This window comes from Protomyctophum bolini (genome assembly GCF_963924005.1).
Source record: "Protomyctophum bolini genome assembly, chromosome: 12".
NCBI lineage: Eukaryota > Metazoa > Chordata > Actinopteri > Myctophiformes > Myctophidae > Protomyctophum > Protomyctophum bolini.
Window position 1 is genome coordinate 38,513,754 of NC_137873.1, and position 23,835 is coordinate 38,537,588.

Genomic DNA, 23,835 nt, shown 5'->3' on the forward strand with positions numbered 1-23,835 from the left:
GAGAGAGAGAGAGAGAGAGAGAGAGAGAGAGAGAGACAGTGGTGGGAAAAAGTACTCACGTTGTTTTACTTAAGTAAAAAGTACCAATACTGTAATTTAGAACCACTTCGTTACAAGTAAAAGTGCGGAATTGAAAATGTACTTGAGTAAAAGTACAAAAGTATCGGCATCAAAATGTACTTAAAGTACTAAAAGTAGTAGTTGCGAACGCAGTGAGCACTTACTATGAGACCTAGCAGATCATGTCTGTGCGTGTGTCCGTGTGTCCCCCCTTTGTGCCCATATATGGAGCTGAGTGATTTGTTTGTGATTTATGCAACACACTCCATATTTGGACGTATAGCTGCTTTGGGGACTCCTTATATGGTTATGGCTAAGTTAAAAACTTAACTTAAAAATAACTTAACTTAAATAAATAATAACTTAAAAATAAATCTTAAAAAAAAACAAATATGTACGAGCTGCGTTCGCTTCCCGCGTTTGCGCGTCTTACTGGTAGTAGTAGTAGTAGTAGTATTCATATTGCAGAATGTCCCATTTCACAAGTTAAAAATGTGTAGAGAAAATATATTGAAAATAGCCGATCTACAAGCTCTCAATGCGTCGCAAATCGCCAAAATGTATAGGGTTGAAGTGGTTAATGTATGTTTTCTAATCAAAATTAAAAGTACGAATTTTGGCTCTGAGATGTAGTGGAGTAGAAGTAAAAGTACTGGAAATTGGAAATACTCAAGTAAAGTACAGATAACTCAAAATTGTACTTAAGTACAGTACTTAAGTAAAAGTACTTAGTTACTTTCCACCACTGGAGTGAGAGGCAAAGAAACGGATGCGCGAGCACGCACGCACGCACGCACGCACGCACGCACGCACGCACAGGGCACCGACAGGGTCAGCCGAGGTAAAGAAAATCACACCTGTGTGAACCGAGTGGTGCAACTCCCCTCTCCCCCCCACTCCTCTCTCTCTCTCTGATTAGCAGGCACAGCACTATCGTCCAATTTCTTCTCTGTATCGTTCCAATTTCTTCTCTGTATCGTTCCAATTACACGCATACGCACACCACTCGTGCTCATGACTACACACAGGTACACGGACATTAACACACAGGTACACAGGTACACGGACATTGCTGGTTGTAGGAGTGGTTGCACCACTCAAAAATAATAGAACAATTTAATTAAATTCATTGCCAGAAACCATGTGTTGTTTTTGGCAGCAAATTAAAATTTTAGTTTAGAAATAAAACTTAATTTAGTTTTAGTCACCTGGAGTGTCTTAGTGTTAGTCTAGTTTTAATCGACTAAATGTCACGCGATTTTAGTTGACTAAATCTACAGTCAATTAATTTAGTCAAACAAAATGTGTTTTGGCGGGCCTTGCTGCCGTCATAATGACTGATTTTACACTTGCTGAAAATAGCCGATCAACCAAGTGTAAAATGACTTATACTGGATCTCTTGTCCACTAGTGCATGCCTTCCTAACATTTTAGTCTAGTTTTTATTTGTTGATGAAATTGTCAGTCTATTTAGTCTTAGTTTTAGTCATCGTAGCTTAGTTTTAATTTAGTTTCCATTTAGTTTTCGTCAGTGGAAAAAGGTAGTCGACGAACATTTTTCATCTTAGTTTTAGTCGACGAAATCAACACTGTCAGAAACACATTGATTGAATAATTGATTGCCTCATCCTTTCACTAATCCATCCATCCATCCATCCATCCATTAATAAATTAATAAATAAATAAATAAATTAATTCATTCATTCATTCATCCATCCATCCATCCATCCATTCATTCATTCATTCATTCATTCGTTCATTGGTTTACCTGGAAGATGGTGTACATGGTGACTGTAAGTGGGCGGTTCCCGGAATATTCGGACACCTTGAAGATGTCCAAGCCCCACCGGTCGATGTCTTCCAACTCCTAACGCCAGAACGAGAGGCATTGCTATAACTTCCTTCATCAGACACACTGTACACACTGTGACACAAGTGTACAGTAGCAGAGATTTGTACATGAAGGGTTCCGTAGCAATTTCATCAAGCAACATTGGTGCCTGATGTTAATTTGCTCAGTTAAAACAATAATAATAATAATAATAATAATAATAATAATAATAAATAATAATAATAATTCAGGCTTTCTCATCATATTTGGATTTTATGCACACGTCTCACAACAGGCCAACTGATTTGGTGCTAACTCCCTACTTTGTATAATCCCTCCCCCTCTTTATTTGGAAATTTGCATTTCGTCTTTGGAGACTGTGTGTGTGTGTGTGGGGGGGGGGGGGGGGTGGACATATTATAATGAGTCAAATATGTGGGAGGAGAGTATTTGGGATGAGGGTGTGGCGGAGAAATAATTTGCATACACAGCGCCCCCACCACATCAGGACATTGTGGTAATGCAGCTAAAAATAAAACGCTTTAGAAGCCAGACAGAAATTACATGGACTAGTTATATCAGAGTGGTGATTTAGGCTCAAACCATTATAAATGCATTTGAGGGACATAAACAAAATGACAGTTTTAAAATGCATGTTGTAGACATGTTGGCGGCAAGTGTCTTATTCCTAAATGGGCACTCTCTACTGTAGCCTAGAGCCATAGAGTAAGACAGAGTTACGCAAACTCTGTTCACTTCATGGGGCTTCAGTCTAATGGCGGCTCTCCTACATAGACTTCTATCGAGAATGGGGTTAACAAATAGGGACAAATCCTGGACCGGAAGTATAGGCAGAAATGCATTGGACCCTGCAGGCAACAGCCCAGCTTTAATGATCTTAAATCCCTTTATTTTAGATTGTTTTGTAGTAATCGTACAACATTAAAACATTACAGAGACTTTAGTTGTCACTGTACAATACTTTAAAACAGTTGGCATGTTGGCTGCGCACAAGCGCTCTGTTTTTCTGCCCCCTCAATGTCGTAACTCTTCTATTAGATGGCTCTGCTTGTAGCCTACCTTAGCCAGGAGCCCCTCCTTGCTGGAGCTCACCCCAAAGCGAGGGATGGTGGAGGAGGCGAGGCTGGGGCCGTGCGTGGCCTTCTTCACCCCGCTGATTTGGGACATGGGACGCTTCTTCTTGTCCTTCTCCTTGGTGGGTGGAGACATGATGTCCATGTCATGCTGCTTCTCTGTGGCACAGAAGCGCGCACACACACACACACACACACACACACACACACACACACACACACACACACACACACACACACACACACACACACACACACACACGGGGGCACAGTGTTAATAATAATAATAATAGCTCAAGTTCATATAGCGCTTTTCTGAATACCCAAAGCGCTTTACATAAGAACACTATAGGAACAGACTTTATTAGGAAGAAAAACAAAGCAAAACATAGCAGAAACAACAACAGCACAATGTTAAAAAGATAAAATGACACTCATTTCCAACCAATGAGCACTTTAGATCTATAAGCAAATTCCTCCTCCTGATCTTTCTATATGATCACAAGGTCCTAGACTGGTCTACTATATAGGAATCAGATTTTGGTTTGCTGTAGTAGTACACAGTAATGTATACAACGATAAATGTATCTATTTCAGGCACGTGCAGAGAGTGTTAGAGAGGCAGGGGCTGACATCCCGTACAAGGGCACTTTTAGACTAAAAATTGCGCGCCACCGAGTGCCGCACTACGAACTCGCTATTTTTGTTTTTAACTCATATCTTTGCTTCTGGGGGGGGGGGGGGGGGGGGTCTCTGGAACAACATATTTTCAGATGGGGGGGTCGGCGGGCAATTACATATATTTTTGGGGGTCCTTGACATGAAAATGTTTGAGAAACATAGGGGTTTTTCAGAAAACTGTCAGGATTTAGAAGACATTTGTAGAAACGTCCTCAGGTCTAAATGGTAAAGTTAAAGGCAAAGATGCAAAGTGTATATATACAGTACGTTACCAAGGAAGGTGCCTGAGATGTACTCAGACACCTGGTTGCCGGAGCGGCTGGTCTCTGACAGCTGGCTGAGCTCTCTGTTCAGCATCCTCTTGAACTGTGCACGGACACACACACACACACACACACACACACACACACACACACACACACACACACACACACACACACACACACACACACACACACACACACACACACACACACACACACACACACACACACACACACACACCATGTATTATAACGTAGACAACTCACTTGTTGTTCAATGCAGGGGTCGTCACAGCACTACAGGGAGGGAGAGCCAGGGGACAATTTCCTTCATGTGGAAAAACACCCACGGACCCCCAATGCAAACGTTGGGGAGATATATGGAACACCACCAAACTCCCATGATATTGTATACTATTCTACAAGATGTTAACCACTTCAACGGTGACTACAGTGACAGTGTATATATATACTTTGTTGTCCTGAAGAACAGCAACAAATTCTACAAACTTGCGTGCGGTTTGGTTTGTGTGGCGCAGTTTGTAGAATCTATACCAGTCGTGTAAACTAAAGCAGTGTTGCTTTTGACAATACATTTAGATTTTAGTTTTTTAGTCAGTCTTTTGAATTATATTTATTTAGTTTTTAGTCACATTTTAGTCACCTGGAATGTTCTAGTGTTAGTCCTATTTTAGTTGACTGAATATAAGATTTTAGTCGACTTAAATCTACAGTTGATTTAGTCGACTATATGTGTTTTGAGAGGCCTTGATATCGTTGTAATGGCAGATTTTACACTTTGGTTGCATGCTGAAAATAGAAGATCTACTGTAAAATAGCAGATCTGCTATTTTCAGCCTGCAACCTATAAAACTGGATCTCTTGTCCACTAGTCCCTCACTAACATTTTAGTCTCGTTTTGTTACCGAAATTGTCAATATTTCAGGTCGATTTGCCTGTCTACTTCCAGATTGGTTAGCCATTTCGACAGGGTATTTTTTCTTCTTTTTTTTTGACCAATGACAAAGCTTCTAGGAACATCTTGGAATGCAGATGTGTCAGATTGGGGCCCCTAGATGTGTCAGATTGGGGCCCCTAGATGTGTCACAGAGACTACATCTTTTTGGGAGCGTTTCACTCATTGATGGCTGTCTGAATAAAATAATAATAATAATTAAAATGTTGACATATTGCTTATAGCCACTTTAAGTAGAAAAAAAAAACGTTTTTCCACCACTGGAATCTACCAGTGTTGTGCTTGTATAGATCGTCTATTTTCAGCAAGTGAAAAAAGTCATTATGACGGCATCAAGGCCCGCCAAAATACATTTCGTTCGACTGAATCAACTGTATATTTAGTCGACTAAAACTAGACTAAACACTATAAGACATTCCGGGTGAATTCTAAAATGTGACTAAAACTATAAATGAAAACTATATTCAAGAGACTATATGACTAAAACTAGAATGAAACAGTGGAATCTACTATGAACTGCACGGTGTCTGTGACTGTGTCTGTGTCTGTGTCTGTGCATGCAGGACTCCTGTGCTCTCTGTGCTTCTGCAGGAGAGAGAGAGAGAGCATATTAGAGTATCGTCAGTGTGGGAATGTGCTGAGCACCACTGTGGAAGCTCACTAGTTAGCCTATAGGAAGGCTCTTTACACAGCTCACTAGTTAGCCTATAGGAAGGCTCTTTACACAGCTCACTAGTTAGCCTATAGGAAGGCTCTTTACACAGCGCCACATGTATTACACTAGAATTTCGTGCGCGCTACGCGCGCACTCATCCCAGAGCGACTTTGCCACGCACTATGGGAAGAAATAAATGGCGGGAGTTGACTCCACATGTAGTAACGAATGGGTTATTGGAAATGTACCATTGTTTTGTCCTGAATATTTCCACAGCCTAAGTACTAAAGGATTGTGACTGTGGGACAGACATACAGTCTGACATACAATAGGCTACACGTGTGCACAGTGAATAAACAATGACCTATATGCCCAGAGTTCTTAAATTAACATAGTTGGATTTTAACAGAAAGACAATGCCATAAATCAGTCAAAGTAAGTGACAGACTCAACAGTAGCACACAGCATGCAAGGCAGCGATGCATGCATGCAAACATGTTTGTCCAGCTGAGATTTAGTGTCTCCATCTCTCTGTGGAAGAGGTTGCACATGACCTGTACGGCCACACTGAGGCGCTCCAACACAAACACAGACACAAAACAACACCACGCTGTTTGTCCAGTTGACCCAAATCAACACCAATACCTAGCCTGTTTGTCCAAAACACAGTATCTGCTGGCCACGTGTCTACTTCGCCACAACCTAATGTTAGTAACAAATGTAGGGGAGAGCCGCCAAGGTTGTAACGCTTCACGGTTGTAACATGGACGTTATATCTTGATTGGTCAACGCCACCATGACGCCATCGCGTCAGTATGTGTACAGCAACGTACTCTACGTGGCCAGGAGTTTGAAGTTTGAAGTGTTTACCTTCAAAATGCGTCTAATTTTACACCTGGAGTATATGTGTGGTACAATTTTTGTCTTTGGTGTTGGTGAATAAAAATCCACATGGATGTGTTCATGCTTATGTTCTTCATTAGTTTGCATCGTGTTTAGACGGAATTCACGTTCATTCTGGTCTGTAAGCAACTGCAAAGAAAACTTGCAAAAGCGGGTCATTTGTAACATGTGTTACAAATGGTCCGCTTCCATTCAATGCCATTATATGTAATATTTACATATTTGACATATTGGCCAATATTATATGTTCTGAAATGGTATTGTATCGTGTAGTGTATTCTGAAATTAGTTTAGGGTTGTATAACGTTGTACAACTCAATCAATCAAACGTTTGTTTAATCAATGTATTGCCCCATTGAAAAAAAAGAAATGGCCAAACTGGTACTGGTACACCCGATACTATTTAATATTTCCCTTATGTTTGATACATTTTCTTATCACATCCATGGTATAAAAACAATGCTAAGGAGTTGCTTCAATGAAATGTAATTGCTTTAAGCTGAGAACGATATGTTTAATGGTGTTTTTTAGCGTTGTTACATTTATCATGCATGCCGTTACAATTGATCCGATATGCGCAGCAAATGTAACACTGAAACAGCGTCCACGTTCGGTTGAATAACTCCCGACCTGTTTTATCAAAAAAATAACTTGAAGTGGTTTATGGTAGCTGACATGTGTAGGTCCGTTGCCTGAAAATATTACATGTGTAGCTAAACGGATCTCTGAGTAAAAGAATGAAACGTGCAAAATGTTACATCCTTGGCGGCTCTCCCCTATTAGTTTACTCACAGCACAGCACCGTCACTCCTGTCAGTTATTTCGTCCTAATAACTTGAAGTGGTTTATGGTAGCTGACATGTGTAGGTCCGTTGCCTGGAAATATTACATGTGTAGCTAAAGGGATCTCTGAGTAAAAAAATGGAACGTGCAAAATATGTTCTAAAATTGTATTGTATTGTGTAGTGTATTCTAAAATTAGTTTAGGGTTGTATAACGTTGTACAACTCAATCAATCAAACGTTTGTTTAATCAATGTATTGCCCCATTGAAAAAAAAGAAATGGCCAAACTGGTACACCCGATCCTATTTAATATTTCCCTTATGTTTGATACATTATCTTATCACATCCATGGTATGAAAACAATGCTAAGGAGTTGCTTCAATGAAATGTAATAGCTTTAAGGTGAAAACGATATGTTTAATGGTGTTTTTGTAGCGTTGTTACATTTATCATGCATGCCGTTACAATTATTCCGATATGCGCAGCAAATGTAACACTGAAACAGCGTCCACGTTCGGTTTAATAACTCCCGAGCTGTTGTGTGTATTGCGTGGTGAAAAGGCCGTGTGTTTGTGTTGTAAACAACTCATGTTATGTCTGCGCACACTGTATGTTGCTATGGCTGCTGACGTTAGCATGTGTGCTATCAGGCAAAAGCTGAGATAGATATGCAACTACTACTGGGGAAAATGCCATACAAAACACAACACCTAATTTCGGAATGTTATTGTGACCTATTGAGCACAATCAGACCATCATGATTTGCTTGCTGGACCTATAATTAATTTATTAGCATTAAATGTCCACTCGCCCATCCAAAAGAAAAGCAAGATGGCTGCGACAGATTGTGAGCGCGACGGACTACGGAGGCCAGGAGGAGCAGAGCTGGTGACGTAAGAGGCAGGCAGTGTTGCCAGGTTTGCGAATTGTAAGCGAGTTGCAGTGTATGCAAGTAGCGTGGTTAAATTCCTTGTTTCTCGGCGTGTTGTGGCACCCGTTTATCTGCTGGCTCGATCGTGATTTTCATAAAAGTAATATTTGCAGAGTAAATAAGAAACTTGAACGGCTAAAAAATAGGCTATGTCAGTTCGGGGAGGGTGGCGAATTTATTTTGCATATAGAGATGTGTGGTAAAAGTGTGGTTCGGTCGGAGATAGAGCATGAAGAATGAGTATGGGTACACCTTTTCACTTGTATATAAGATAATCAGCATATATAAAGGAGGAGCCGAGATCCATATACAGCTATACTGTAAAATACAAACAAGATAGTCTGCCATGGAGAAGACATATACCCACCCACGCATCTACACACAGAGATGCTATACATAGACATACTTTAACGTGCGTGTGTGCGTGCGTGCGTGCGGCCGTATGCATGCATGCTCGTGTCTTCCCGTGTACGGTATGAGTGTGCACGTATACACATAAACCTGGTAAATGCATATGAATGGACACTTGTGCACAGAGGAATGCATGACTGATTTGTTGCACCCTATACTGCATCGCATGTATGATGTATATATGTGTGTGTGTGCGCTTGCATGCGTGTGTGCGCGTGTGTGCAAATTTAACCCATTCTGACCGGGAACCCATTTTGGTGTTAGCATCATGTCGTGCTTTAGCTATTGAAAAATAGCAGATCTACAAGCTCATAGCGCGCCACCGAGTGGCGCGCTACGAGCTTGTAGGTCTGCTATTTTTGAAAAATCGAAGAACGACTGACATTTTTTAGAATCTGATCTCAGGTCAGAATGGCTTCATCAGACCAGTGTGTGTCCTAGTGGAAACCTCGTGTGAATCTGATCTCAGGTCAGAATGGGTTAAGCAAATAAATACACGCATACTGTACATACTCACACATATGATGGCACCCGCCACACATACACAAATACACACTTTCTCCAACATTTTCTTTCTCACATATATGCAAAACTCTCTCTCTTAAACACACGCACGCACGCACGCACGCACACACGCACACACACACACACACACACACACACACACACACACACACACACACACACACACACACACACACACACACACACACACACACAGTGCAACAGCCTCAGTGTTCGTGGATCCCGGTGTAACTCTGAGTGTGTACGCTCTGAGTTCACGGAGCATGTGACTGACTGACTGTCTGTGTCCCTTCATTCACAGAACAAGCAACAGGCGGTACTCATCCAAGCCCTCTACTGTATAACACCCATATCTCTCTTTAATATTATCTTACCTGAATGGAAATCCGCGACACAGAATACAAGTAATTCACTTCTGGCATTTCAGCGTCAAGCATGCCAAAGGGGGAAAAATGAGAGTTTGAGGTCTTCTCCTCCTTCTCCGGTGCTGCTGGTGGGTCCTTGTTGAAAGGAGAGCGGGCAGTAGTATAGTTGGGGGACACTGTGTGCTACATGAATGAACACCTCCCAAGTCCAAGTCCACTTGGAAAACAAAGACAAGTCCCACTCTTGCAAAGTGCATCAAACTCTGGAACGCTTGAGAGATGGATTTGAGGCTGAGCGGACGGACGGGCGGACGGACGGACGGACGAGCGCTTCAGGGTCGGTGGTGGAGCACACAGCAGTGGAAGGTGGATGAGAGGTGGAGGATGAGAGGATGAGAGGATCCGAGGATGAGAGGAGGAGGAGGAGGATGCCAGACGGGTGGAGAAGTCAAATCATTCATGCCAGCCGCTCCATTCATTCACTCGCTTCTCCCCTTTCTCTCTCTCCCTCATTCACTCTCTTCTCTCTTCACTGCCCGTTTTCATGTGTATGTATGTCTCTGTGTGTGTGTGTGTGTGCGTGTGCGTCTGTGTGTGTAAACAGAGAGTGCTCCTCGAAGTCTCCGCCTCCTTGACAGGGTTTGCGCCTAAAAATAGCCAGCCAACCGGACGGCTGCTGCAGCTAGATAGCCGAGCGGTGCTAGCGAGCCTGCCATTGGCCGGGGGACGTGCGGATGGGAGGGGCGGAGGGCGGGTCTGGGAGGCAGGGGGTCGGCCGATGCACCATGTGCACCAAGTTTGAAGGAGAGAATATTGAGCAGGGAGAGAGAGGGGGAAAGCTACTTGAATGAATGGGGAGGAGGGGGCGGGGGGGGGGCAAGGTTCATTCATGGAGACCAAAAATTAAAATAGTACATCATGTGACTGCGGGAACATGAATGAACGGATGGCGATCATGATCATCATCATCATCATCATCATCATCATCATCACGATAACGTTCACTCAGAGATAAACCAAATTGCCCCCCCTCCCCGAATTAGTGAATTAAGTGAATTAAGATGAATGAACCCATTTTAAGACCCTGTGTTTTAATCTGCTATTTTTGGGGGGAAAGAAATCGTGAAAATGTGTCTTTGAATGTATATTCTTTCACAGCGAATGTTTTCAAACTCATATCTTTGCTTCTGGCGGAGGGGGGGGGGGGACACAATCATAGAGTATTAAAAGGATAGGGACTGATCTGGCGAGAAGCTAAACTATTTGGGTCCTGGACGTGAAATAGTTTGAGCACCATGTAGAAACATGAGGTTTTTCAGAAAACTGTCGTGATTTAAAGAAGACATTTGTATAATGAATATCCAGGGCAACTGCTATAATAATATGACTCTCTGTAATGCCTGAAAAGTTTAAGCAGATGTGAGTTTGAAATGTAATAAAAAACAAACGTGCGTGCTGAGTGGACGTGTCGTGCAACGGCATTAGATGCCCCACAGCAACAAACAACAAAACAAAGCTTTGATCTTGTGCGTCGCAAAGAGCTTGTTAAAAACTCGCCGAATCGCTACATAACAACACCACGAGAACAACCCCTCCCCGGGGAAAACAAAAGCTCCTTCTTTTCCTCAACTTGCGGCTATAATTCAACGTGATAGGCGTTCCGGTCACTTTCCCTCTTTCAAGAGAGACTCAGCGGAGATTTACCAAGATGTTAAGCAATTGGACAAGGGGGCCATCATCAGCGATGCAGAAATAAACGCTCAAGTCTTTTGTTCCCGAGTGTCAGCGTGGATAATCCTCCCCCCCCCCCCCCACACCACCCCCTCCCACCCTGCTGACGGAGAGCTTTTGCTCACTATAAGTTCTGACGGGATCGAAAACTGTCTCTCTCTCTCTCTCTCTCTCTCTGCATGCCCGCACCACGTGTGCGCTGCGTGTGCGAGAGGAGCATGGATTCATTGGATTGTACGTGCGTGGGAAGGAATAAGGTATACACACCGACCGACCCGTATACCCCGTTATATGTGCTGTGGCGGCGGCGGAAGGAAAGCAGCATGAGCCTATGAGAGCGTTAGTGGGTGTGTCATGTTATGTGTGTGTTGTGGGGAAGCAGCACGTGCACGCTCCGTGGTGTGGGCGGTCTAAACACGGAATCACCACACCAAGCAGCACAGCAGCATGGGCTGAGGGGAGCCGTGGATGATCACCACACGAAGCAGCACAGCAGCATGGGCTGAGGGGAGCCGTGGATGATCACCACACGAAGCAGCACAGCAGCATGGGCTGAGGGGAGCCGTGGATGATCACCACACGAAGCAGCACAGCAGCATGGGCTGAGGGGAGCCGTGGATGATCACCACACCAAGCAGCACAGCAGCATGGGCTGAGGGGAGCCGTGGATGATCACCACACGAAGCAGCACAGCAGCATGGGCTGAGGGGAGCCGTGGATGATCACCACACGAAGCAGCACAGCAGCATGGGCTGAGGGGAGCCGTGGATGATCACCACACCAAGCAGCACAGCAGCATGGGCTGAGGGGAGCCGTGGATGATCACCACACGAAGCAGCACAGCAGCATGGGCTGAGGGGAGCCGTGGATGATCACCACACCAAGCAGCACAGCAGCATGGGCTGAGGGGAGCCGTGGATGGATGGATGATATAATAATAATAATAATTATTATCTTTATTTATCCCATTTAGACCTGACATCGAAATTAAAAAAAAAAGTCTTCTAAAAGAATATATAATATTAAAAAAGATTTGTGCCGCATTTTTACGATTTTTCAATAGCTAAAGTATGACATCATGCTTATAGTTAAAACACCAAAAGGGGTTCCCGTCCAGAAATTGGATAATATAATAATAATAATAATAATATTTTATTTATAGAGCACCTTTCAGACACAAGTACTTTACATACAAGTAAAAAAAATAGCTTCAAATCTGGTCAGTAGAATTAGTTGAAATTAAAAGTACATTTAAAGATAAGGTTACAGGAGAAAACTGTCAGGATGCAGAAGACATTTTTTTTAGAATCTGATCTCAGGTCAGAGGTTGCCAGGATGGAAGAGAGTTCCACATCCTCGGTTTACGTAAACTGTCAAAAGGCAGTGGATGGATGGATGGATGTAGGAAAGAAGAATGGGCGGAGGGTGGGTGCCGTTTCACCCTCTCCGCTTGTTACCTCATTCACATTTTTCTGCACATGAGCACAGGGTGGGGGGGGGGACGGGGGGGGGGGCGACATGTGTGTCTTAATTCACACGCATGGAACCATCCCGTTCATTCATGGAGAGAGCTTTTTCTCTCTGTGAAGCATCTCTGAGGGACAAGAAGGGAATCCCATTCATACATTTCCAGGATGGTGGTTCTTTGTATTAGTGAAGCATCCAGATTCAGGTTAATTGGGACAGAAATGATTGTCGCCTATAGTTAAAAAAATGCTGACCAACAACTCTTGAAAAGAAAAGTCAATTTCATTAAATGAAATGATGAAATGATGACTATATTGCTGAAGTGTAATTGAATGAATGCATATTCATTCTGAGGTCGTTCATTGTTACTGAACCTTCTATCCCATTCAATCTGTTCTATTATTCCCCTCCTTTTGTCCCTCGACACTAAGGGCTCCATTTTTGTCACCGCTAAACCCCTTATCCCTAAACTTCTTTGCCTTTTTTTTTTTTTTTTACTATTTTGCAAAACATTTTTTAATAGTTAAAATGGCCAGTCTACAAGCTCACAACGTGTCAATGTAGATTGGCTGAACTATTCAAATGTGTTTTTCAAAATAGTAAAAATAATACGTTCAGGGATAAGGGGTTTAGCGGTGACAAAAATGGAGCCCTAAATATATTTACAAAACAAAATCTACACTTCGCTAGAGCACACTGAACTCGTACGTCTGCCATTTCTGACAAATGTTTGCAGAATACTTTGGCCGAATATTGATGTATTATTCCGAGAATATGGTTCATGTGTTTAACTTGGGCTAAATGTGGGCAATAAATATGTACATGACTAATATGGTATCAGCAGCACCCTAGGGGGGCTGAATCACACAGAAAGCCCAGCACGTGTACAGTGTGGCTGCATGTGTTCAGTTGTTTTGGTTATAGGTTTATTTGCTGTGATTCTTCTTTTTGTGTGTGCCTTGATTTGAGTTGAGCTGAAGCCAAAACGATCGCTGTCGCTGAACCCACAATATTCAATCCTGCATGACATGATGACAACGACGACGAAAACACGACGTCGAAAGTTGAAATGTGCTAGGGAGGCACGGTGGCACAGTTTGGTAGTGCTGTCGCCTCACAGCTATATGAAGGTCCTGGGTTCGATTCCCGCTGGGGACGTTGTGGGCGCTGGCGGCGTGTTCCCTCCTCCGCGGCATCAGTGCCCATACCCCAGGCGGGGTTGGCGAAAGGGCCTTTCTGTGTGGAGTTTGCATGTTCTCTCCCCGTGTCCCCTAGGGTAGGTACCCTCACAAAAACATGCAGTAATCCTGGTCTCTAAACTACCTCTCTCTGGTCTCTCAACTACCTCTCTCTGGTCTCTAAACTACCACAAAAACATGCAGTAATCCTGGTCTCTAAACTGCCACCCCCTGGCCAGCCGGGGCGCCTGATGGAGGGGAAAGGAACTGGTCGGAATAACGTGTTCCTTCCACGCGCTACATACATACGTCCGGCCGGGGAATCTCCCCCCAGCTGTCGGGTGAAAAGAAGCAGCTTGGACTCCTCATGGATAGAAGGAAGCATGGCAAAATGGGTCGCAATTATTCTTTTCTTTTATAATTTTTTTATCGTGGGTTTAAAAATTAAACTATTCAAAATACTCTAAAACTAAAATGAAAAAAGGCGCTGTGAAAATGGACAGTGGGCCTAGTATAGTACCTTGTTGGACGCCATCTCGCTGACAGAGTGCCGTGTCTTGAGGGTCTCCAGCTGCTCCAGACACCAGTCCAGCTCGTCCAGAGTCTCCACGGCCAGCTGCTGGTGAGGCTCTTCTGTCGCGCACGCGCACACGCACGCGCACACGCACGCGCACACACACACACACACACACACACACACACACACACACACACACACACACACACACACACACACACACACACACACACACACACACACACACACCAACAACAGCAAATTTAGATTTTTCGTTTTTGGTCATAGTCTTTTGAATAGCTTTCATTTTAGCTTTAGACACATAATAGTAATGTTTCAGTGTTAATTTAGTCAACTAAAACCTTTTTTTTTCACTGACGAAAATAGCCGATCTACAAGCTCACAACGCGACGCGTTGCGAGCTTGTAGATCTGCTATTTGTGTAAAATCAGCCATTACGACGGCATCAGGGCTCCGCCGAAACCCATTCCGGGTCGACCCGACGCCAGCACACTGACCTGCCAGGCTGGTCTTGCACATGGACGGTGGGTTGCTGCCTGGGGTCCGCGTTCTGTGAAGAGAAAACAGGGTGAGTGAGTATATACAGTATATACAAGTACTGTAAGTACTGTAAGTATTATTCAGTAGAATAGAATATCAGGGGTGCCCGCCACACTTTTGTTTTTTTACTTGAGAGAGCTATATTTTCAAAATGACCAGTGGTGGAAAAAGTACTCCCAAGTTTTCACTCAAGTAAAAGTATGAATATAAAATGTAGAACTAATCCGTTACAAGTAAAAGTCTGGTATTCAAATTGTAGGCCTACTTGATTAAAAGTATTGACATCGAGATGTTCTTAAAAGTACCAAAAGTAGAATGTATATACTCATCGTGCAGAATGTCTCATTTGAAGTTTTAAAGAGACCCGAACACTGCCACGTTTCGGCCTTTCGGCCTTCTTCAGGCATGCATCATTTGAAGTTTTAAAATGACTACAAATATTTAGTGGTTACTGTTTTTATTTTTTTATTATTTTCTTATCCCACGATTTTTGCAGCCCATTTATTCCACCCAGTGTCAATAATCGAATGTAGTCCTGGGGCGCTACACTTCCTCTGCCAACCTGGGGAGAGCAACAGCTAGAGACTGACCAGATGCTTCCTTCTATGCATGAGGAGTCCAAGCCGTTTCTTTTCACCCGACAGGGGGAGAGTTTCCCCGGCCGGACGTAGCGCGTGGAAGGAACACGTTATTCCGACCAGTTCCTTTCCCCTCCATCAGGCCTCCCCGGCTGGCCAGGGGGGGGGAGGCAGTTGTACTGTATGTTTTGTAATAATAAAAGGTTGCCGTATATTAGATCAGTCGATGGGTAGCTCGTCCAAGACAGATTTTGCGCTCTCATTAGAAGGCGGGCGTAGGCCTAAATGCCATCCAACCGTTTCTCTAATTTCTTTGGAAGTGTCCATGTCTCAGAGACAATAGAGTACAGAACCGGCTCAGTTTACTTTGAACATCTTACTGAGCACATCTACTAAAACACATCGCCTCACTGGCCTTGGAACGTCTGGGAATCCCCCAGTAGGAAGTCACTATTACTAATGTTGCTCTGGAGAGGGAAGTCTGACTCTGGAGCACTCTGGTGGAGCTGTTGCCCCCGCGACTCGACTACGGATAAGCGGTTGAAGATGGATGGATCTTACTAAGCTGGGACGACCAGATATTATGCATGTCATTGCAGGCTGACCAGGCCATACCCTTCCTAGTTGGAGAGTCCTTTTTGTGAAAAGCACTGTATACCACTATCAAAACATGAGACGAAAGACCTATTAAACAGAAAGACGTTTGGGCAGTGATTCTGGGAGTAGTAGAGAGAGAGATATCTTGCTTTTATTGGCCTGAGCACAACGCTGTGTATATTTCCTCTAACCTATTTAGACCCGAGTACTGGTTCTTCAAAATGTCTTCTAAATCCTGACAGGTTTTCTGGAGAAAAGAAAACCTAGGTTTCTCTATGTCAGTGGTGGTGCTCCAAAGTCAAAACTATTTAATGTCAAAGACCCACAAAATGATCTGTATTTGGCCGCGGATGCCCATGTGAAAATATCTTGTTCCGGGGACCACCCCCAGAAGCAAATATATGAGTTAAAAAAAACATTCACTGTGAAAGAATTCAAAGATTTTTCATGATCTTTCAAAAATAGCAGATCTACAAAGTGCCGCGCTATGCGCTTGTAGATCTGCTATTTTTCCAATAGCTAAAAGTACAACATAACATAATGCTTAAAAAAACACCAAAAGGGGTTCCCGCGTTCCCGTCCTGAAAGGGCTAATAATGAACATACTTGCTGGCGGTGCGATCCTGCTGGCCGGTGATCACAGCGAAATTACTCCTCACTGTCCTCAGGCTGGCCAGGACCTGCACAGGGTCAGGAAACACACCAGGGATTCACTAGTGGAACAGCACAGCACACACAGCACAAATGATGCAAAGTGTTCTAAAAATGGAACCCCCTCTATATACGGATCCATTTTTAACCCATTCTGACCTGAGATCAGATTCATACGAGGTTTCCACCTGGACACACACTGGTCTGATTATAACCCATTCTGACCTGAGATCAGATTCTAAAAAAATGGCAGTTGTTCTTCGATTTTTCAAAAAATAGCAGACCTACAAGCTCGTAGCGCGCCACTCGGTGGCGCGCTATGAGCTTGTAGATCTGCTATTTTTCAATAGCTAAAGCACGACATGATGCTGACACCACAATGGGTTCCCGTTCAGAATGGGTTAAAACACTAGTACGTAGAATGAAACAAAGTGAGCCACTCTGGAGGTTTTGCTGTACATACAGTAGTACGGTAGTACTGTACTATGACTTGATGTAGCGAGTGTTGTTGTGAGATCGTTGATTATTTTTTTAATTGATAACGAGCATCGATCGAGGCTTATTATTAAAAAATATATATATATATTTTTTATCCCACGATTTTGTAACCCATTTTTCACCCCTGTGTCAATCATCTAATGTGATCCTGGGCTCTACACACCCTCCGCCAACCTAGTCCCCATATATGGGAGACAAGGGGAGAGCAACGGACTTGAACTCATGCTTCCTTCATGCCTGAGTGTCCAAGTTGCTCCTTTACACCTGACAGGGGGGAGTTTCCCTGTCGATCGAGGCTTATTATCGAGCCCACTATAATCGAGCATTTTCTATTATTTTGTGGAAATAATAATTCTGAACAGAACCAGTATCTTTTATACTAGGGCCTTCAAATGCAGTACTTTTCTAAACAGACAGAAGGCAATTGACCTTTTTTTTTAAACAATACAATGATATTAAAGAAGCTGGTTGACACCACAAACGCCCGGGGGTATTTGTAACCATTAAACCAGGACTGCTCAATAGCATCAGAGAGGTAGTGGTGCAGTGGTTCAGACTAATGTTATAGTTTTAAGTTCTTCTGTCACAGTACCAGACAGTGGCCTTGTGGTTAGACTGTCCACCCTGAGACTGGGAGGTCGGGGGTTCGATCCCCGGCCGGGTCATACCAAAGACTGTAAAGAAAATGGGACCCAATGCCTCCCTGCTTGGCACTCAGCATCAATGGGTTGGATCGGTGGGGGGGGTCAAATCAACTAATCAAATGATTCCCGGGCGCGGCTCCAAGAGACGGTTCAACAAATGTCACTGCGGTAACATGTGTGACAAATCGTACGACTTTGACATAGTTCATTGCAGTCACCCGTCATAGGAGGCTAGATTGTAAAACGGGAGTACTTTCTGGGTCCAAATGATCACATTATTTGCTCTATGGCATGATTATACGAAAGAGTGATTAAACGAGAGTGGGGGGACTTTTTTCCTGCTGAAAAAAACCCTAAGACCTGCCATTTAAATCACAGCTGTATTGATAGTTTGAGTGGAAAAAAAATCATACGAGAGGAGCTCATTCTTTCATTCAGATCACAATTTACAATTTAGGCATTTAGCAGACGCTCTTAATCCAGGGCGGGTGCTTACAGAAAGCAAGAAAAAAAATAAACATGGTAATATGAAAATAGTCATTATGAATCGCACGTAAGTAACTCACACTGAAGAATCACACTAATACAGTGGAATGTCTGCGGTATATAATGAAACTATGCATCTAAGGTGACATTCACACCAGAAAGCTTTGCTGCGATTAAAACGAATCCTGCTGTGCATTGTCAGAAAATGATCTTCGTTTGGCAGGTGTGAAGGCTCATTCGAATCCTAATGCGTATCATAGAACCGCATTAAAAAACGGGGGTTTCGCTTCGCTTCCAATCGCACTTTATTACCATTCGGTGCAGGTGTGAAGGCAAACCGCAGCAAATTAAATAGGCAAGAATCCCAATTTCTCCGCCCATTCGCATCGAGTCTACCGAAGTATTAGGTGGGAATGTGACCTAAGTTAGATAAGTTGAGCCTTTGCATACGCCCGTGAGGTCGTCGGGCTAGCTAGGGCAAGTACTACGGGCTATCTGTCAAATAGGAGGGATGCTTTCACTTGAGCTGTCTGGAACGAGTTCAAGAGGATTCCTAATATGAAATGCAGACGAGCCTCGGTCTGTCTCAGGTTAATATTTTGATATTTATTCACGATGAGTTTGGATCGTGTCTTATATTGACACTGCTGAATGATATAATAACGTATATCGTATAATAACGTCATATATGAATACGTGGAAATGTCACGAAGAACTCACCTGTGCAAATGGCGTCACAATCATGTCTTCGGTGTGTCTAGAACAAAAGGGACAGAACACACATGGAAAAGGCATGATTAAAACAAGGTAATAAACACCTTTTATTGGTGTCGGGAGGAAACCTCATAACTACATTTTTGAGGTTTTTGGCATAAATCAGTGATATTGAACACCCCTTACGTCTGTGTGTTGTTTTGAAAATATTGAACCAATGGAAAGTAGTAAAAAGTGCTTTGGACAAAACCTCTTCACTCCATTGGACACGCAAAATGTCTGCTAAACAATTTACAATTTACAATTTAGGCATTTAGCAGACGCTCTTAATCCAGAGCGACTTACATTAAGCAAGAACAAAAGCATGGGAATACATCACATAAAGACATTTATCATGAAACATGCGTAGCTAAGAAAGTAACAGTGGAATATCTATAATGAAACTATACATATAAGCTATACATCTATACTACTATGCTACACATATGTACACATATGTACTAAAGCAACTAACTCCACCACCTCTCCCCCTCTCATGGAAGTAATTGACAATATATAAAGTTACAACACAAACTTTGATGAGGCTGTATTGCTTTGTTTAAAAAAAAATATAAGGTTTTCTTAATTTCCTGAAAAATGTATATTTTTAATTTCCTGAAAAATGAACATTTTGGAGTTACGAGGTTTCCTCCCGACAGCAACGACACAAGCTAGCTATATGACATGTTACGATGTTTCAACAATGTCGATTATGGGAATTATAGCGATCAAGCCAATGGTTAATTGATCAGTGTAGCTGCTAGCCTATAGCCATTCGGAATCGGGAAACATGGAAGTGCACGACACGTTGGTGTACACGTCATAACTCTTTTTGTGGTCCGTCCAAACAGAGTGACAGGATTGGCGCACGGCGAATCCCCCCCAGACTGTGCTCGTACATTTTCTGTCTTCGCTCTACGTACGAGCTTGCAGATCTATGAATACGGACGCTATACGCTGCTGTACCGTAAGTGGTTTAACACACACACAAAATGTATCCACCAAAAAAAACACATTTATTAACCACTCAAACCTCGAGTTTTACCATGTCCCGTAATTATCTACGGCTGTGTACACGGTGCTATGTCCACAGGTGGATGGATGGCTGATCAATCAGCCTGTAAACCAGTGCTACTCAACCCATGGCCAGTGGCGGCGGGCCACATTCGGCCCCTGCTTAACACTTAGCCCCGCTAGCATTTATTGAAAAATTAGGATCTAATTCAGGCCAGCATTTTTTTAATTTGAGCTCTTATTTTAAAAAGCCGCATTTCCGGTCCACTAGCAGTAGACATAACCTAGGAATCTACACATAGCTCGACATCGAATGCACTATAAAAGCGCAATTGACAAAGGTCTTCGGCAATAGCGTTAAGCGTCAGAATCAAAATTAGGCTTCAATTGACAAAGGACTTCGGCAATGGCGGTATAAGTGTTGGGACACTTATACCGCCAAAGAAATACATGTTAATGACGTTTAGAAGATTTAGAACACTTTCCTGTGGGTCTTTATGTGTGTAATATGTGCAGGGTTTAGATATTTTATATTTTAGCAGTGAACCCAGTGTCTCTGACTGTCATGGACACTGGGCTCACTTACTTCCTGGACTACAATTCCCATAATGCTTTGGTGCACAGCTGCTCCTCCTTGTGGATAGGGGGAGGGCTGTCTTACTCAGACACAACATGTAGCCCTGTTGTAAACTCATATGGTTACCTTACCAGTGACCCCTTCCTTACTCAGCACTCAAACACTCTGAAAAAAACTGCTGAATCATGGCCAGGTCCAGACACAATTAAATATATATCATGCACGGCACATCTAAAGCCAGATTTTGTATTCGTTTTTCTTCTTTTAACCGAAAATAGCCGATCTACAAGCTTCACAGTGAGCACGTAGATCTGCTATTTTCGGCACGTGATGAAACGGTCATTATGACGGGGGATTTAAATGAGGGCATTAGTGTCGGTGAGGGATAGGGTGGTGGTGGTGGTGGCTTTGAGCATGAAAGGCTGTGGGTGTAGTAGCTCTGGTCTACAGCTCTAATGCGTTTCATTTAGAGCTATGTTACCGCATGAATGCAGACCAGCCTCTACTCTTTGGCGTAAATAAAAATAACGTTTTTGCTACTCACCAAAACAAAGGCGAGTCGTGTCATTAGAAAGCCTACTTTCCTTAGTGGACGCACTCTGAGCCCCCCCCCCCCCCCCCCACCGCACGTATAAACTGTACTTTTTGGGCAAAATGGGATTTTGTTTCCACCGGAAAAAATATATTTTTAGTTACTCCGCTGCGCTCTCTACCGATATTGCCCAGAGAACTGCCTCATGGAGAATATTTTTCCTCCGGTGAAAATAAATCCCTTTCTGGCCAAAAAGTACGGTTTATGGTGTGGTGGGGGGCTCAGAGTGTGTCCACTAAGGAAAGTAGGCTTTCTAATGACACAACCCGCCTTTGTTTTGGTGAGTAGCAAAAACGTTCTTTTTATTTACAGCCAAAGAGGAGAGGCTGGTCTGATTTCGATTTGAGATTTTAAACTGAAAGTCCCATAGCCTTGTACTGCGCAGGGCAGAATCGTAGAAGCAGTAGAAGGCTATGGATCAGAGCTATGAGTGTAGGTGATGTGCATCATTTGGCAGGGGGATTTGCAATAAAGTGTTAAACTGCTAAAACAAACAAAAAAAACTATTACAAATAAACAAAAGCCACGTGTTATTGTGTCGTCTCTTGATAAAAAAAAAGGCATGCAAGAGAAAGTATTGTTTGCAGTGTTGATTTCGTCGACTATAAAACTATGACGAAAAATGTTCACTGACGAAAAACTAAATGAACTAAGCTATGGTGACTGAAACTATAAGACTAAATATACTGACAATTTCGTCAACAAATTAAAAACTAGACTAAAATGTTAGGAAGGGACTATAGTGGACAAGAGATCCAGTATAAGTAATTTTACACTTGGTTGCATGCTGAAAATAGATACATACTAAATCAACTGTAGATTTAGTCGACTAAAACTAGACACGAACTAGAAACACTAAAACATTCCGGACGACTAAAATGTGACTGAAACTAAATGAAAACTATTCAAGAGACTAATTATGACGAAAACCAAAATTTGCTGTCAAAATAAACACTGCTTTATAGGGATATTAACGCAGGAACAAACCAAGGAAGGGATCATCACTTCTGTCAAGGGTAGAGCCTATAGAGCTATAAAGAAATGGCTCTAAAAAAACCCCACAGAGAAGAAGGGATGCAGGGAACAGGCCTTTCTGTTGTTTTTCTATTTACTTAAAAAAAAATTAGGCATATTGTAGTAATTTTCTCCTCACCGAGATGACAACCAGTTGACTTCCCAGTGCTTCAAGCTTTCTTCCCTTCAAAACAGAGGAGGAGTTTTAATTTCACCAAGAGAGAGGTGTAAATGGTAAATATGGTGCATTCATATAGCGCCCTTTACAGAGATTGTGCATTACATTCACCCATTATTCACACACACATTCACACACACACACACACACACACACACACACACACACACACACACACACACACACACACACACACACACACACACACACACACACACACACACACCATGCAAGGCACCAACCTGCACATCGGGAGAAATTACGGGTTCAGAGTCTCGCTCAAGTTAAGGTCACTTCGACAATAACTCTGGGGTTCGAACTGGAAACCTTTGCGGTTCCCATCCGGTCACTGTACCCCTGAGGCACTGCCACAAGTAATCACAAAAAATATATATTTTTCCAGTCTATGAGGTGACAGTACTTCATTAGACACCCTGGAGTCGTTTTCATGTGCAATGGTGTATTCACTTTGTATTTAGGGTTTCTTTCTGGAGGCTGAACCCTTGACAGTCAAACGGGCCAATGAAATAAACAGTAATATAGTGACACCACACTATCAGCCCCTCCCCTAACCCCTCCCCCTTTATCATACAACTACAGCTGTGGGCTGTGCGGCTTCAGTTCAGGTGGATCACCACCCATCACCCCATACGAGGCAAACCAGGCATACTGAATGAACTGGTGGGCGTGTCCACATAAAAATAACATTTTAACAAATACTGTACACTTTTTTGAAAAAGATTATACCTCCTAATATAACAATAAGACCTGATGATCATGTTTTATGGTGGAAGAAAATCACGGCACTCCATCTTTAACTTCAGTAAAAGACAATTAAGTATCAATATACTGCAATAATATAACTACTCTGTTACAAGTAAAAGTCCGGAATTAAAAAAATTACTTGAGTAAAAGTACAAAAGTATAATTGGCATGGAAATAGTATACTTAAAAGTACAAAAAGAAAAAGCACGCAGAAAAGTCCCATTTCAAGTTATCAAATGCTGTACAAAATCTTTTGAAAATAGCCCATCTATGAGATCGGCTATTTTCAAATGACGCCCGAAATGAATATATTATAGGGCTGATGTGGTTCATGTATGTTTTGTGATAACAATCAAAGTCTACAAATTAACTAGTAACTAAAGTTTTCAAAATAAATGTAGTGGCGTATAAAAGCACAATATAGAGTAGAAGTAAAAGTACTGGAATTTGGAATTACTCAAGTAAAGTAGTAAATACATCAAAATTGTACTTGAGTACAGTACGTAAGTAAAATGTAGCCTACTTAGTTACTTCCCACCACTGAGGAAGGGGGGG

General features: G+C 42.7%; 1 protein-coding gene across 5 annotated transcripts in view; it reads right to left on the bottom strand.

Annotated features, from left to right (window-relative positions):
* pde4ca (phosphodiesterase 4C, cAMP-specific a) overlaps positions 1 to 23,835 on the bottom strand; it is a 121,495-nt gene that overhangs the window by 8,450 nt on the left and 89,210 nt on the right. For all 5 annotated transcript variants that reach the window (XM_080778217.1, XM_080778221.1, XM_080778219.1 and 2 more), the window contains 7 exons: positions 19,108 to 19,144; positions 16,715 to 16,788; positions 14,891 to 14,943; positions 14,376 to 14,488; positions 3,939 to 4,032; positions 2,972 to 3,144; positions 1,829 to 1,927 (listed from right to left, as the gene is read on the bottom strand). In XM_080778217.1, the coding sequence (XP_080634343.1) occupies positions 1,829 to 1,927; positions 2,972 to 3,144; positions 3,939 to 4,032; positions 14,376 to 14,488; positions 14,891 to 14,943; positions 16,715 to 16,788; positions 19,108 to 19,144 (643 nt within the window). The remainder of the gene's footprint in view (positions 1 to 1,828; positions 1,928 to 2,971; positions 3,145 to 3,938; positions 4,033 to 14,375; positions 14,489 to 14,890; positions 14,944 to 16,714; positions 16,789 to 19,107; positions 19,145 to 23,835) is intronic.